This window comes from Cherax quadricarinatus, chromosome 18, assembly GCF_038502225.1.
Source record: "Cherax quadricarinatus isolate ZL_2023a chromosome 18, ASM3850222v1, whole genome shotgun sequence".
Taxonomy (NCBI): domain Eukaryota; kingdom Metazoa; phylum Arthropoda; class Malacostraca; order Decapoda; family Parastacidae; genus Cherax; species Cherax quadricarinatus.
The window spans coordinates 20311565-20328980 of record NC_091309.1 but is presented as its reverse complement, the minus strand read 5'-3'; the positions used below and the strand labels follow the sequence as shown (position 1 = coordinate 20328980).

At 42.7% G+C, this 17416-nt stretch overlaps 1 protein-coding gene across 5 annotated transcripts in view; it reads left to right on the top strand.

Annotated features, from left to right (window-relative positions):
• The window catches only part of LOC128689431 (microtubule-associated protein futsch), a 151569-nt gene that overhangs the window by 79059 nt on the left and 55094 nt on the right, over positions 1 to 17416 (top strand). For all 5 annotated transcript variants that reach the window (XM_070086321.1, XM_070086320.1, XM_070086319.1 and 2 more), the window contains one exon: positions 16677 to 16819. In XM_070086321.1, coding sequence (XP_069942422.1) covers positions 16677 to 16819 — 143 coding nt within the window. The remainder of the gene's footprint in view (positions 1 to 16676; positions 16820 to 17416) is intronic.

Below are 17416 nucleotides of genomic sequence, written 5' to 3'. Positions count from 1 at the left end.
TCTGGCAGGGATGCACAACCTATATCTCTCAAGAGATGGACCACCTGACGCTGACAACAAACACTACCTACATAGAGTATCAAATTATTATTATTATTATAATCAAAAAGAAGCGCTAAGCCACAAGGGCTATACAGCATAGAGTATCAAAGTCAAAATAAACCTGACATTAGATGGCCACTCGCTGCTGTCAGGAAGTCCCACCTAAGTTTGACAGTCATCCCCGACACGTGACAGATGGTCATCACCTGGTTTTGGCAGCCTTACAACCACTGTCTTGTTCCAAGTTGTAGCTCTTCCAACACTGCTCTTGGTTAATAGGGGTTTAAAGACTATCGACTACACTAGGTTGCAAGTAATCTTTTCGTTACCAGACACGAACACTTTAATCCCTTAAAGAGGGATTACAGTAAATAGCAAAGAGACGCTGAAAGTAATACACCTCTCAGTGTATATATCTTGTGTGCTGCTCTAATATTCTTCTCTCGTTTACCTTACAAGTGATACAGCCATATAATTTGATTTCACATTACTGTAATCTTTAGTTATATATTAGAAAATATAAATATATTAATAAAACCATTAATGCCTGTGTCTTTTGCTGATCGTAGTGTTGAATTGCTGCCAACTCTCCTAATACATTTCATACAAAGTTGTTGTTGTTCTTGTCTCCTCCATCAACCTGTCTAGCAAATAGGGCACACGTTTTTTGTATGCATTTAAGTTCATTGGTTTCTGTCTGATCTAGCTTCTACAAAATTATATTCTTGTTATTCTAGAACCTTTTCTCAAGACTCCAGTCTGTATAGTCCTTGTGGCTTAGCGCTTCTTTTTGATTATAATAATAATCAAGACTCCAGAGCGTGCAGTTTCTTCCGAATTGCAGTTCGCGTCTTTCTGTATGGTCTATTTGTCAGAAATTAATATTTCTTGGTGTATGGCATGGTATGTTAACGTATACTGACCAACGTTTACATATAATTAATTAAAAACAACGAAATAAAAATATTTTTGTCTTACGTCTGGCAGCGCGAGACAGATTTTTTTTTAGCTCTCGAGACAGGTTGCTAAGAGCGTTGGATTTCTCCCGAATACTAAAATAGTTGGTGGGTGGGTTGTATTCTAGAGTAGGTTAAGGTAAATTAACCTATATTTAACTGGCGGTAACGATATAACATAAACAAGTAGCGTACGTCTGGCAGCGCTAGACATGGTACACATTTCTTTGAAACTAACAGTAAGCTGACCTTAATCTTATTCTTATGTACCTGAAAGAAACCCTTAGCATTGGTCTTTGATTCCTTTGCGCCTATGAGTTTTAGGATTCACTTGCCATGAGTTCAAGCCACCCGTCCCGTGATTTTTTTTTTTCATATTTCCTTTTGACTTTCTTTTTTTAATATCTCTTTTAAATTAAATATATTGATCAGTAACGTAAGAAATGTTTGAGCCTGTTGCTTATCTATTTAGGGTCATATTTAATCTAAATTCTCTATTAGGAAGCATTGGCCAGTTTGTACAATGCTTTGAAAAGTTATATGGCAACTACCGGCCTCCCTGATCATGGTTGCTAATCAGGTTTCCTGTTTACACTTCTAAAGTAATCTCTTAGCTCCATAAAATCTGCAGCGCTAGAATTGGGGCCATTAACTTTATTATCATTATTAAGGTAATTCCATAAGAGATAAGATAAGATTTCGTTCGGATTTTTAACCCCGGAGGGTTAGCCACCCAGGATAACCCAAGAAAGTCAGTGCGTCATCGAGGACTGTCTAACTTATTTCCATTGGGGTCCTTAATCTTGTCCCCCAGGATGCGACCCACACCAGTCGACTAACACCCAGGTACCTATTTGCTGCTAGGTGAACAGGACAACAGGTGTAAGGAAACGTGTCGAAATGTTTCCACCCGCTGGGAATCGAACCCGGGCCCTCCGTGTGTGAAGCGGGAGCTTTAGCCACCAGGCTCTTTATTAACCTCAAGATTATCTATTAGAGAATCCTTGTTTACCAGAACCAAGTCCAGCAAGTTATTTCCTCTAGTTGGTTTTGACACAAGCGTATTTAAAAGGCTATCCTGGAGCATTTCAAGAAAATCTGGCAGCCGTTAGCATCTACGTCTGGCAGTGGGTGATCATCTATTTTTGGCAGCATTGTCAACTACTTTTGGCAGAGGAGTTGCGTTTTGAAACAGTCACATACGTCTTCCAGGAGGCAATCTCTTACGTACGTAAGGATTCTTCTGTACGTGGCACATCTCTGTGTAGAAGTGGGATGCCACCTCCGTCAGCTAGTAAACCAATACGTTTGACTGGAAGTAGCATCTCTGCGTCTGGAAAAGAGCCATCACTTAAGTCTTTCAATGTGGAGTTACTAAAATCAGTAAGCAAGTCTTCGCTGTGTTAGTCTCTTCCCACCCACTGTATATTGAGCAATGGCTGCCTGCTAGTTTCTGCACTTGCATCTGCCAGAAGCTCACCCACCAGTGAATATGGAACCTGTATTTATTTTGTTAAGTTATTTTTCTTGTGAGGTAAACAAAGGCAATTGCTTAGGTTAAATCCACATACATAATGTACTTTTTATGTGCCCACAACACCCGTGTACCCTCAAGATCATTGTAAAAATGTTTGTAAGCTATTATACAAAACCTAAGCAAAAACTCACTTTAGTTCCAATACGTCTGGCAACGAGGTGGTCGACCGTAATCAGGAAACATTAAAATATGAACGATTATATCTCATGGAGCGAGGATGTGGGGTAAGTCCCCGAATACACATGGCACATTTTTACCTTATGAATGAGTATTTACCTCGTCAAAAAGATATCTGCCTCACGAATGAGTCTTCAACTCATAAATAGACATTTGCCTCATGAATGAGTCTTTGCCTCGTTAGAGGATCTTTGCCTCATGAATGAGTGTTGCTTCATAAATAAGTATACCTTTATATTCCCCGCCCCTTCGTCCAACATCCGTATCACCAGTCATCACCCGTGCTTCAGCCACCTCACGGAGTGGGCCAGGGACCCAGTGTCACCTGGTACAACGTGTCAAGCACCCCAGTGTCAGCTGACAGACTGTGTCGAGCCCCCCCTTCCCCACCCAGAGTTTCCTGGTAGACCGTGCCGTTTCCCTAGTGTCACCTGGCAGACCATGTCGACCCCCAGTATCACCTAGAAGACGTGCCGATCCCAGCGTCACCTGGTGGGCCGTGTCGACCCGTGTCAGCTGGTAAACCGTATCGACCCCCTCAGAGTCACTTGGTAGACCGTATCGACCCACCAGTGTCAGCTGGTATACCGTGTTGACCCCTAAATGTCTCCTGGTAGGTCGTGTCGGCCCCGTGTCACCTGGAAGACGTGTCGATCCACAGTATCACCTGGTACACCGTGGCGACCCCCCTTGTCACCTGGTAGAGTGTGTCGACCCCCAGTGTCACCTGGTACACTGTGTCGACCTATTTTTATCTCATGTTTGCCACCCTTCATCGATGACGTTACAGTACACTGCTGGCGTCAACTTCAACACATGACCTTAGATACGACCACACCACTCAGTATACTACCACATACGACCCTTATGCAACCACATACGACTTTGTGTAAAACCATCACACAAACGACCTCCGGGCTTCATAATCAGGCGTTTACGTACCACCGCACGTAAACGCCCGTTTATACAACCACACACGCACATGACCCTGTATGAGACCACCCTACATACATGACCATGTATACGACCACCTCACACACACACACTTAGGGGTATGAACTATGAGGACAAGCTGGAATTAAATCTAACGACAATGGAGGATAGAAGAACTTGGGGAGATACAACACAAAATGAGAGGAACTGGTACGGCAGACAGAGACAGGCTGTTAGAAAGGCGAGAACCAGGAACTCAGAGACACAGCTTGAAGTTAAAGACAAAGATTAAACAAGGTATGCCAGGAAATGTTAAGTCTCAGAGGGGTCGGGAAGTGGAATGATTTTGATGAGGAAGTGGTGGAGGCAGGCAACATACATAGTTTTAAGAGCAGGGACGATAGGGCAGACGAGGCTGCGAGGGAGTGAATCTGGCAAGTGGCAAGTTAAGAGGCAGAGCCATGAGCTAGGGGCTGACCCCTGCAATCACAGATAGGTGGGTATCTGGAATAATACCTGGAGGGTGTTCCGGGGGTCATCACCCCCGCGGCCTAGCTCATGACCAGTCCTCACAAATTTTCTCTTCCCTTAGTATCGTCCTACTGTACTCACGAAAATTATTTCTCCCCTCTTTATCAGAGTCCATCACCCTTCCCACGACGTAACTTACCCTCCCGTGCAATCCCTTACCCTCCTGTGCCCTCCCGTACCCTCCTGTGCCCTCCCGTACCCTCCTGTGCCCTCCCGTACCCTCCTGTGCCCTCCCGTACCCTCCCGTGCCCTCTTGCCACACATACAGTCCCTTGAAGAAGTCACGAATTCTTGTCATTTTTGGCTCACATCAGGAGTTGCCAGTTGTTGGTTTACCTTCTTCGTGTTTACAGTGTGCCCTGGTGACGTATCCAGTGTTTACAGTGTGCCCTGGTGACGTATCCACAGTGTTTGCAGTGTGCCCTGGTGACATATCCACAGTGTTTGCAGTGTGCCCTGGTAACATATCCATAGTGTTTGCAGTGTGCCCTGGTGACGTATCCATAGTGTTTGCAGTGTGCCCTGGTGACGTATCCACAGTGTTTACAGTGTGCCCTGGTGATGTATCCACAGTGTTTGCAGTGTGCCCTGGTGACGTATCCACAGTGTTTACAGTGTGCCCTGGCGACGTACCCACAGTGTTTGCAGTGTGCCCTGGTGACGTATCCAGTGTTTGCAGTGTCGTGTGGGGTTCGGTAGGAGATTGATGGATAAGGTAAACTCACTTGTTGGATGGTAACGCTATATGGAGCCCAGCCTGCCATGTTCTGCCTTCTTCTATGCCTATGCGTCGAGTGAGAGGGAGGCAGCTTGTCTCACTGACTCATGCTGTATCCCGTGACGTCATACAGTCACTCGGCCTAGGGATCTTCTATATAAAGCACATGGATGGTACTACGATACGCTATACAACACATATAAGGGGATCAGCAGCTATGCTGACAGCTCGGTCATGTTACGTATGTCGTCCCGACATACACTACTATGCTATAGGCTGAACAGGCATGTGGTTCTGGGCTGATTCTATACAATAACAAATTCATATATAACTTAGAACTAATGGATGGTATCATAATGGATGTTTACAAAATGAGTTTTACGTAATGGGTGTTAACATAATCAGTTTTAACGTAATGAGTTTCATTGTAATGCGTTACGACTTATAAGAACAAATCATTGTACAATATGGGATGGAATTGATCGATCGATCTGTATTCATGCACTCTACAGATTCTGAGGAAGAATAAATATATATATATACAAGGTGAAATTAACAGCAAAGGCATCTGGTGCGCACTCAGATCATTACTGTCAAATTCTCAGAATACGGAGGGAACGTGAACACGAAAAAAAATTTCTGAAAAACTGATCAGTTAATGACAAACAGTTGACAATTTCCTTCATCTTGCACATCTAGTTATACAGACTATGTACATTTAAACCCAATTCTGCGAGGGCGAGGTTTACATATGCAGAATGGTTATCATCTCTGGGAGGATCGAATTCCTCTGCAATGGCTAACACATGCCTTGACTGAGGGAGATCTGAACGAGTATCTACAAAAGATACTTGTGGGTTTCTCATAACTTGTCGAGTACACAAGGAGTAACGACATTCAGATTGAATATCTGACTGAGTATTTGAGGTAGAGGGTACAGAGTCAAGAGGATTTTCAGCATCTGTCACATTAGTCTGGGTAGCAATATCATCAACATTGCATACTAATTTCATGTGATCTAAATGCGATTCTTTGTACTTACCAGTACTAATTTCTCTAACCTTATACTTATTGCCAGAGATATGTTATACAACTCGATAAGGGCCAACAAACTTTTGATCGAGCTTAGGCATTGTGGATGTTTTGTTGAAATTTGTCAGCATTACTCTTGAACCTACTTTAACTTTTGATGGTGTAGCACGGCTATTAGTAACTCTAGTAAATTCTGCTGTTGATTTATGAAGTGTTTCACGGATTCTTCTAAAAACACTCTGAGCCATGCTTGTACGAGTTGCTACGAAATCATCAGGGTTGTAATTGGGTTTCGGAGTGGAATATAACAACTCATAGGGTAAACACTTGTCTACACCATACAATGCATAATGTGGAGTATCACCTATGGAAGCATTGTAAGCAGAATTTATGGCACATTGAACATCTGGTATAACTTCATCCCAAGTTTCACTATTGGGGTTGATAGTGGCTCTCAAGACATCAAGTACTTTCTTATTGGTTCGTTCAACTAACCCATTGCTGGCAGGATGATGAGGAACAATGGTGGATTTAGAGATCTTGTACAAAGTACACAAATTTTCAAGAATCTCATTACAGAATTCACCTCCATTATCTGTTACTAAGGACTTAGGGTGGTATGCCTGCAGATAATGCGTTCTTTAAACGCTTTAGCTACTGTCTCAGCAGTCTTATCTGCAATAGGAACTAACTCACAATATCTGGTGAAATGGTCTACCATAACACACAGATGTTTCTTGCCTTGGAGGGAACATTTAAAATTGGTTAACAAATCAGGGCAACTCTTTCCCACGGTTCGCTAGTGGTTGGGTACACCTGGATTGGATTAGGACCATTGACATTTCCTTTATGTTGCATACAAACACTACATTTCTTAACATACTTTGAAATGTCAGTTGCCATACGTGGCCAAAAGTACTTCATTCTGGCTTGTTTCACAGAACGATCCATACCAGGGTGTGCAACACCTGGTGCATCATGAACTAGCTGTAGAGCTACATTCACTAGTGACTGTGGAATTACTAACTGGTACACTCTACTACTCGGAGTACCCAACTCGGCTGTTCGATACAGTAATTCTTGGCTCATTACAAAGTCACTGATGGGTGCTGGTGGCTTCACAGTCAGAATAAGATCTTCCTGGAGCAGGAATCGAATCACACCAGACCACATGGGATCTGTTCTTTGGGCATTCTTTACATCCTCGACAGTAAATGGAGGATCCGCAGTAACTACACTAACGTGTCGCGATAAAGCATCTGCGACTACATTTGACTTGCCAGGTAAATGTTCAAAAGTGGGATTGAACTCTTGGATAGTCAAGGTCTATCTGGCTAACCTTCCAGTAGGTTGTTTGTTCTGGAATAAAGGTATCAGAGGTTCATGGTCTGTCAAGACATGAACAGGGTACTGGTAAATAATGTCTTGGAAGTGCTTTAAAGACCATACTATTGCTAAAGCTTCTTGCTCCATTACTGTATAATTACATTCAGCCTTTGTAAGGACTCGGCTAGCAAATGCAACTGTGTTGTACTTGCCATCAGTCTTCTGAGCTAGTACGGCACCTATGCCAATTGAACTAGCATCAGTTGTCAAATAGAAGGGCTTAGAAAAATCTGGGAATTTCAAAATGGGAGCGGACGTTAGCTTTTCTTTAAGTGCCTGGAATGCTCTTTCTTGATGGAAGGTCCAGACAAAAGGAGCATCTTTCTTAAGCAATTCAATTAGAGGAGCTGCTATTGAAAAAAAATTAACAATGAAAGATCTGTAGAAACCTGCTAGACCCACAAAGGATCTTACAGCATCAGCAGTTTTGGGGGATGGAAAATTTAGTACTGCCGTTACTTTACTTTGATCAGTCGTAACCTCTCTAGGAGTGAGTATGTGACCAAGAAACTTAATTTCTGATCTGAAAAATTGACATTTGGACAGTTTGATCTTTAAATTGGCTTCTTCAAGCTTACCAAGTACTATATCAAGTCTTTTCAGGTGTGTATCCACATCTTCAGACATGACGATTACGTCATCTAAGTACACCGTAAGTGCTTTACCTATAAGACCTCTAAAGATATTGGTCATGAGTCTAGAGAATGTGATAGGAGAGGATCGTAATCCAAAAGCCATTCGAAGGAAATGATAATGGCCTGTGGGAGTGGAGAATGCTGTTAACTCTTGGCTGTCCTCGTGAAGAGGGACTTGCCAAAACCCTTGTAACAAGTCCAGGGTAGAGAAGACTTTATCTCCAATGTTGCGTAAAAGATCACCCAGTACAGGAAGTGGGAAGCGATCTGGAATAGTTTTCGCATTTAACTTCCTAAAGTCAATCACTGGGCGCCAAGTACCGTCCTTCTTAGACACTAGGATTAAGGGCGCATTCCAGGGTGAATTGCTATGTGCAATAACTCCATCATTGAGCATTTGATTGATCAATTCCTCTGCGACAGCAACTTGGGAATGAGGCATTCTGTATGCAGGTATATAGATAGGTCTAGTACCAGGTTCAAGTGGAATACGATGGGACAATAAGTTCGTTATACCCATCTTCTCACCTGGTAAGGCAATGGCTCTACGACGTTTGTTCAACAGCATCAACAAGAGCTTGACTTCGTCTGGGAAGTCAGTGGGAGCTAAGTCTTTCTCCTCAACTGGTGGAATGGATTGATCCAGTGGAGTGGATGAGGTCTCCCCTGTTGAAATAGCACCGACCCACTGGTCAGGCGGCACGTCATCCTGTACTTGAACAGGGTAAGGATAGTGAACTAGGTCAACGAGATTGGTATTTGCTCTGAGACGAACATTGTGACCCCAATGTGTTAGCAAGGAATAAATGGAGCTTACTGTCTCTTACAACATGTAAGGAAGGTTCAACAAATAAACCCTTGACCTTGCAGGAATCACTGTCAACTAGGACATTATCACCATCTGGAACATTAGGAACAACAACAGACACTCTAGTGAGAGCACTAGCCGCAACAGAGACGTCTTTCTGCAGACGGCATGTGACATCAACAAGAGATGGCATTACTAGTTTCAAGTAATCGTTTTCTGACAAGGCGTCCCCTGTGGAGAAACTACTACTTGGACTAGCAGACATTGCAGGGATAGGCTGAGCACTCAAGGCAGTCTGAGCATCCTCGGACACTTGAGGCAATACACTATCTTGCATATCTGAAGGTGTAGGTGGAACACAGATGGGAGTGACAGAGTTACTAGTGCCTGACCGCTTGGGTACGCTACTGGAAAATGCATTGGCTTGTAAGGACTTAATCTGTACATCATACTCTGTGGCAGTATGGCAGATTTCTGATCCAAGCTGGTAACCCCAAAATGGAACGATCAAGTCGTCAATTTGGGCATGCCATCGGTAAGGGTCGAGCACAATGCGTAAGTCTCGCATGGAAGCAAATCCCAGTAGAAGGTCACCAGGGAAAGTATTCTGGTCGACAACAAGAAAAGCAGCAGTAAAGTCTCTACCTTGGATAGTAAAGGTGAGCGAAGTCTGACCTCAGACATGCAGAAGGGAACCAGCTACTCCACTAAGGGAGGTTACAGTAGTTGGTTCAACGAGGAGGACACGTCGTAACTGCTTCTCTTTAAACAAGCTAGACCTGATGATATTAACTTGCGCACCAGAGTCCATGAACACATGAACAGGCGCATTATGGATAGAAGCTTGTACTAAAGGACCTATCATTTCGTTTGGAGTTATGTGCAAACAGAAGGGTGGGTTGTCATCGGAGAAGGCATTTTCTACTTCATCCCCAAATTCCTCTACGTCAGAGATGTGTGAAGCAGCATCAACAGCCAGGTTGTCATTCTCAAGGCTGGCTAAAGCTTCATGGGAATTTTGAACTGGGATGGCGTACTCATTATCACCTACTGTCACGACTGGACGAGTAGACTGGGGCGCTCGGATTCCCCCGAATTGGAAGAATGAGCCTGGTTCTGGTTAGTTTGAGAACCACGACGTCTGTTTCCTCTCCTGGCTCTGTGGTTGGAACGGCCACAGAAAGATCTAGAGTACTGCAGGTTGTAGAGAGCATTGCACTCAGATGTGTCATGTCCATGTATTCTATGATAAGTACAGTAGGGAAGATCTGACTGGTACTCATCATCAGTATGACGCCTCTTAGGGTGACTATCAGGACAATTAATTGCAATATGGCCATGGAAACCACAATTGTAGCAAGTTCTTTGTGGGTGCCACCAAATTGTCGGTGGGGTTTGGTAGGAGATTGATGGATAAGGTAAACTCACTTGTTGGATGGTAATGCTATATTGTCAGACTGTGGTAATGGGAGATAGAGCCCAGCCTGCCGTGTTCTGCCTTCTTCTATGCCTATGCGTCGAGTGAGTGGGTGAGTGGGCTGACAGGGCTAAGGCCGAGACCGCGTGGTAACTGGGCCTATGGGATGAATGGCGTAAGCCTCACTGAGGACACCCTGACTGGCGCGAAAATAATTCTAAGCCGGCTGGCTTAAAACAGACCCACGAAATACCACAACACCACAGGGATGAAAAAGCACTCAGAATGGCCTGGAGCTTGAGCACAAAGCGATGAGGAAGACTGTACCCACGTGGCTTGCTTGAGTACTGGGGTAAGACACCTGGGTTAGTTGCTGGCTGGCTTATCTTAACCCTTCACACAGAATATCTTGATAACTTCTCACGATGAGCAAAACAAGGGTGGAAAACTGGCTTGGCAGGCAAAGGTTGGATGGTATCAGGCTTGGGCTGACTGGGTTGTTCTGACTCCCCCACCACAGACTGTCTTACTTTGCAAACTCGGGTCAACCCCTCGGGAGTGATGCAAATAAGCAGATAAACACTAATACAAAGAGACTGACCAGTAAATAATGTAGTGGCTGGTAGACGCTTGATTGAGGTAGCTGGCTTGAGGTAGCTGGCTTGGCTAGGTCGGCCTACTGGTGACACGAAAGTCTTGCTGGTCGAAAGAAATCGTACATCAGCGTAATTATCAATTTTACGCCCACACCGCTGTCACCAAATTGTCGTGTGGGGTTCGGTAGGAGATTGATGGATAAGGTAAACTCACTTGTTGGATGGTAACGCTATATTGTCAGACTGTGGTTATGGGAGATGGAGCCCAGCCTGCCGTGTTCTGCATTCTTCTATGCCTATGCGTCGAGTGAGAGGGAGGCAGCTTGTCTCACTGACTCATGCTGTATCCCATGACATCATACAGTCACTCGGCCTAGGGATCTTCTATATAAAGCACATGGATGGTACTATGATATGCTATACAACACATATAAGGGGATCAGCAACTATGCTGACAGCAGTGTGCCCTGGTGACGTATCCAGTGTTTACAGTGTGCCCTGGTGACGTATCCACAGTGTTTACAGTGTGCCCTGGTGACGTATCCACAGTGTTTACAGTGTGCCCTGGTGACGTATCCAGTGTTTGCAGTGTGAACTGGTGACGTATCCACAGTGTTTGCAGTGTGCCCTGGTGATGTATCCACAGTGTTTGCAGTGTGCCCTGGTGACGTATCCACAGTGTTTGCAGTGTGCCCTGGTGACGTATCCACAGTATTTGCAGTGTGCCCTGGTGACGTATCCATAGTGTTTGCAGTGTGCCCTGGTGACGTATCCACTGTTTACAGTGTGCCCTGATGACATATCCACAGTGTTTGGTGACGTATCCACAGTGTTTGCAGTGTGCCCTGGTGACGTATCTAGTGTTTGCAGTGTGCCCTGGTGACGTATCCACAGTGTTTACAGTGTGCCCTGGTGACGTATCCACAGTGTTTGCACTGGGCCCTGTGACGTATCCACAGTGTTTGCAGTGTGCCCCTGTGACGTATCCACAGTGTTTACAGTGTGCCCTGGTGACGTATCCAGTATTTGAGTGCCCTGGTGACATATCCACAGTGTTTGCAGTGTGCCCTGGAGACGTATCCACAGTGTTTGCAGTGTGCCCTGGTGACGTATCCACAGTGTTTGCAGTGTGCCCTGGTGACGTATCCGCAGTGTTTACAGTGTGCCCTGGTGACGTATCCACAGTGTTTACAGTGTGCCCTGGTGACGTATCCACAGTGTTTACAGTGTGTCCTAGTGACGTATCCACAGTGTTTACAGTGTGTCCTGGTGACGAATCCAGTGCTTACAGTGTGCCCTTGTGGCTTATCCTGTGTTTACAGTAAATCCTGGTGGCGTATCCAGTGTTTACATTGTGTCCTGGTGACGTATCTAGTATTTACATTGTATCCTGGTGGCGTATCCAGTGTTTACAGTGTGTCCTGGTGACGTATCCAGTGTTTACATTGTGTGCTGGTGACGTATCCACGGTGTTTACAATGTGTCCCGGTGACGTATCCAGTGTTTACAGTGTGTCCTGGTTACGTATCCAGCGTTTACAGTGTGTCCTGGTGGCGTATCCACAGTTTACAGTGTGTCCTGGTGACGTATCCAGTGTTTACAGTGTGTCCTGGTGACGTACCCAGTGTTTACAGTGTGTCCTGGTGAAGTATCCACTGTTTATAGTGTGTCCTGGTGACGTATCCAGTGTTTACAGTTTGTCCTGGTGACGTACCCAGTGTTTACAGTGTGTCCTGGTGAAGTATCCACACTGTTTACAGTGTGTCCTGGTGACGTATCCACACTGTTTACAGTGTGTCCTGGTGACGTATCCAGTGTTTGCAGTGTGTCCTGGTGACGTATCCACACTTTACAGTGTGTCTTGGTGACGTATCCAGTGTTTACAGTGTGTCCTGGTGACGTATCCAGTGTTTACAGTGTGTCCTGGTGACGTATCCACACTTTACAGTGTGTCTTGGTGACGTATCCAGTGTTCACAGTGTGTCCTGGTGACGTATCCAGTGTTTACAGTGTGTCCTGGTGACTTATTCATCGCATATACTGTGTCCTGGTGACGTATTCATTGCGTTTACTGTGTGTCCTGGTGACGTATTCATCACCTTTACTATGTGCTCTGGTGACGTATTCACCACCTTTACTGTGCGTCCTGGTTACGTATTCATAACATTTACTATTTGCCGTGGTGACGTATTCATAACGTTTACTATAGGCCGTGGTGACGTATTCATCACCGTTACTGTGTGTCCTGGTGACGTATTCATCGCGTTTACTATGTGCCCTGGTGACGTATTCATAACGTTTACTATGTGCCCTGTTGACGTATTCATCACCTTTACTGTGCGTCCTGGTGACGTATTCGTAACGTTTACTATGTGCCGTGGTGACGTATTCATAACGTTTACTATGTGCCGTGGTGACGTATTCATCACCTTTACTGTGTGTCCTGGTGACGTATTCATCACGTTTATTGGAAACTCTTTGGAGGATATAGTAACGTTTATTAAAAAAAATATGGAGAAATGACTATTAATATGGACAAGTGGGTGAAGCAAAGAACCATTCTACTGAATTATTCTCTCTTTCGTGATGGCTAATTATGTTGGTTGGTCATTGCTACACCATGTCTCCCATGGATCAAACATGATTTTTCTCCTATTCCCTTACTCGCTGCTTGGCCCTTAAAGGTTTATCGCTTCCCCATTAATGTGATAATAGTATACCTTCGTTATTTATCAAACGGGTTTTTTTCGTTATCAGTTACACCTTCCTGTTATATGTTACTCCTTCCTGTTATCTGTTACACCTTCCTGTTATCTTCCTGTTAGTCATTTGGCAAACCTTTCTTTGTGAAATTATAAACAGTTAATTTATATGTAATAAGATTGAACATAGACTTGTCAGAGCAGTGCTGTAGTTTGTCCAAGTTCCTCTTGCTGTTTCCTCAGTCATGTGTGATCACTTGAGCTTTAAGGGTGAGTAGGATGGGTAAGCTCTAGCTTTCAGTCCCACCTCTTAATTATACACCCACTGACCTAGCTGTTCTATAACCATTTTAAACTTGTCAACAGAGTCCGCTGCCACTCTAGCATTGATCACATTCTGTTTACTTGCCACTCCTATACCGATTTTTTTTACTACAGCGGTTCATTTGGGTCGGTAATTTCCAACCATGTCCACTGGTTCCTGTCTGATTCCTGGTGTGAAACCTAGCCTTTTTTTTCTACCCTGTCAACCTTTAATTAAAACTTTTTAAACGTTTCATTAACAATGTTTTATGAAAACTTGTAGGTTAGTGTAAAACACTGATGTTCAAAATTTTCATCGGAGATGTGTTCAGTCTTTTGTCGTTTTGAAGTGTTGATATATCCACATTTACTGAGCAATGTTAACTACAACAATTCATAATTTTATTTGTAGGTAACATATAATGCATAAATACCATATTGAAAATAGGAAATAAAGCTGAGAGCTTTTATGTTCTTACCCACATATCTTCATATTCCTCTGAAGATATATATGTAAGTACATGAAAGCGCTCAGGTTTTATTTCCTATTTTTACTGTGGCATTTCTACATGTTTGCAGTTACGCGTTTTATTGTGATTTCTTCCATAACATATAATGTAACGCCGATCCTGACGGAGCTCTGAAATGACAGGACAGTGTTTTGGATGTTATCATATCCCCTTTCGTTTTGTGTTCTTCAGCTCTCATGGGAGGTTCCTTGATGCCTGTGAGGAGCTCTTGATCAGAGGAATTGAACTTGTCTTTCCCTTGGATCAAACCTATTTCCTAAGGCGCTGTATGGCCACTACGGGTTGAGTACTGCGTAAATATATATTCTCTGTTATGTAAGTGATAGAAGGTATAATTCTTCAGTTTTTCATAACTTATTTCTTTCATTACCACCACTGCCACTCCTAATAATGCCACTCCTAAAACTGCCACCTTCTATGATAGTTATCTCTCTCTCTCTCTCTCTCTCTCTCTCTCTCTCTCTCTCTCTCTCTCTCTCATATATATATATATATATATATATATATATATATATATATATATATATATATATATATATATATATATATATATATATATATATATATATATATATATATATATATATATGTCTTGCCGATTAGGTAAAACTGGTCAGTTAGCAAGAACGCATTTAAAATTAAGTCCTTTTTTAAATTTTCTTTTATACGTTTAAAGATATATATTTTTTCATTTATGTTAATGTAAAAATTAATAATTTTGTACCAAAAGAACCTTGGAAAACTTACCTAACCTTATTATAACAAGCACAATTTAATTTAGCCTAATCTAACTAAATATATTGTAGATAATTTAATAATAAACAAACACAATGAAATGTGTTTTTCTTGTGCAGTTTGTTATATTGGGAGACACACAAAGTACATATATTTTTCTTGCCTCGCCGAATTTAAACAAAGACGTACATCTGCCTGTGGTGGAATAAGGTTAAGTTTTTAGGGTATTTTAGGTTATGTTGGTCTGGTATCTCTGTCATCACTCTAAACACATATGTACATCCAGGAATCTACTCATCAGCCTTTTATCTATTAATAAACAGACTAACAAACAGCTGTCATTATGCCCTATGTCCTATCTCATGTACTTATTCAATTTTTTAAGCATTTAGGTCCCCCACAACAATTATTTTCTCACCTGGTTCGAAACTTCCTAAATATTCGCTTAACTCCTCCCAAAATCTCCTCTACATTTCTCTCTTCCCCAGGTGGATAAATACTTACTATAACTCAGGTCTGACATCCCACCCTTATTCTAATCTACATCTCGAATTTAAACACTTACACGCCCTATTTTCCTTCATAGTTGATTATTTAATATTACTGCTACAGTTCTGTAGCTCAGGGCCTCTTTGTTACACCCGATTTAACCTTATTTACTCCTCACCGACAGTCTCCCACCCCTTTTTCTTTGTTTCACCTAGTGCTGGGTCATCCAGTTTATTTTCCTTCCTAACATTAATAGTTCTTCTCATTCGCACTACATCCACGCGCTTTCGAACAGCCTAATTTTATTTCTTTTGCTTTCATTTTAGTATTATTTGTACATATGTGCAGTCAGATGCAGTTATTACAAATGAAATGTGTCGCTCTCAAGCTACATGTCACCATCTTAATTAACTGTCTACATACATTTAACTTTACTATCTAAATGCCACCCTTATTCACCTTTGTATATATACTCTACCCTCGCCTTATTATTCCCGTTATATTGCTAATAGTGTGCCTGTAGTTGGTGAAATCAAGGCAGTTTAATAAGTTTTTTTAATTTTTATTGTTTTCTAACCAGTATGGCCATTATTCCGTCCCTTTGTTTTCTTTTATTTTCTACTATACTGAGGTTCCCGGGAAGACGGCATTAATCAGTTAAATTATCATTCCAACTACTTTGGTCTCAGTTATCATCACAGCTACGTCTGGGTGGAAAAAATGGTATAAAATGCCCACACGGTGGTAAAAAGGACATGAATACCTAAATAAAAAAAAAAATAAAAAATCACATCGTATCCTATTTCTTCATTATTATTATTATTTAATAATAATTTACAACAATAATAATAATGATTGATGATGATGTGATTATAACTTCATAACCGTAATTTGTACTTGTTTCTGATGTAATATGAAGGAGATACTAAATAGTACAGCCTAGTATCTTAAATTCCATACCAGGAGGTTCTGGCATTACATTATTTTAATATAACCTGGTAATAAATGTGGTGCTGCTGGCGAATAACACAACTTAACGATTATCTTATTATTTGATGTTACAATAAGAAGTGTGCTGGTGGCAGGTGTCAGATATAAACATGTGTTGGTATCGGGTGCCATAGATGAACAAGTGTGTTGATTTCACAGGTCAGCTGCTGGAGCTGCCGGAGTCGTCGTGTAGACGACATTCAAGCTCAGAAGACGACCGTCGAGCTGCCACCCTCGACCGCGACTCCAGGGCACGACCCCACGACAAGGAGAAGAAGGGACACCGCTCAGCATGGGGCAAGGTGGGTTCACGGTGGCCAAAATGGGCCTCAATAACCAAGAAAAAAGTCCATTGTTGCCAAAATGAGCTTCATTATCCAAAAAATAAGAGTCCGCGGTTGTCAAAATGGCTCCACTGTAGCCAAAATGAGTTCAAGGTTGCCAAAATGGGTTCACGGTGGCCAAGGTAGGCTAGTTTTCGTCGAGGTGGGTCCACGGTCGTCAAAGTGGGTCAGCTTTTGGATCTAAGTAGTACACTGCCAACAGTATTGAAAAGGCAAAATTTGAAGAAGCTTGTGTTTGGACAAAGTTATCTTGTATTAAGTTTTACCAAGTCATGCCTTGGTAATGCTTATCACAGGTTGTTCTGTGAGGTGTATCTCTTCACTGGGTAAATTTTTGTCAAGGCGGATCAGCTTTTATCAAGATAGGTAAGCTTTTGTCAAAGTGGGTCAGCTTTTGTCAGAGTCGTCTAGTTTTTGTCAAGGTTGGTCATCTGTTATTAAAGTGGGACAGCTTTTGTCAGGGTGGGTCATCTGTGGTCATGGCGGAAAAGCTTTTACTAAGATGGGTCAGCATATGGCAAGGCAGAAAAGCTATTATCAAGGTGGATCAGCTTT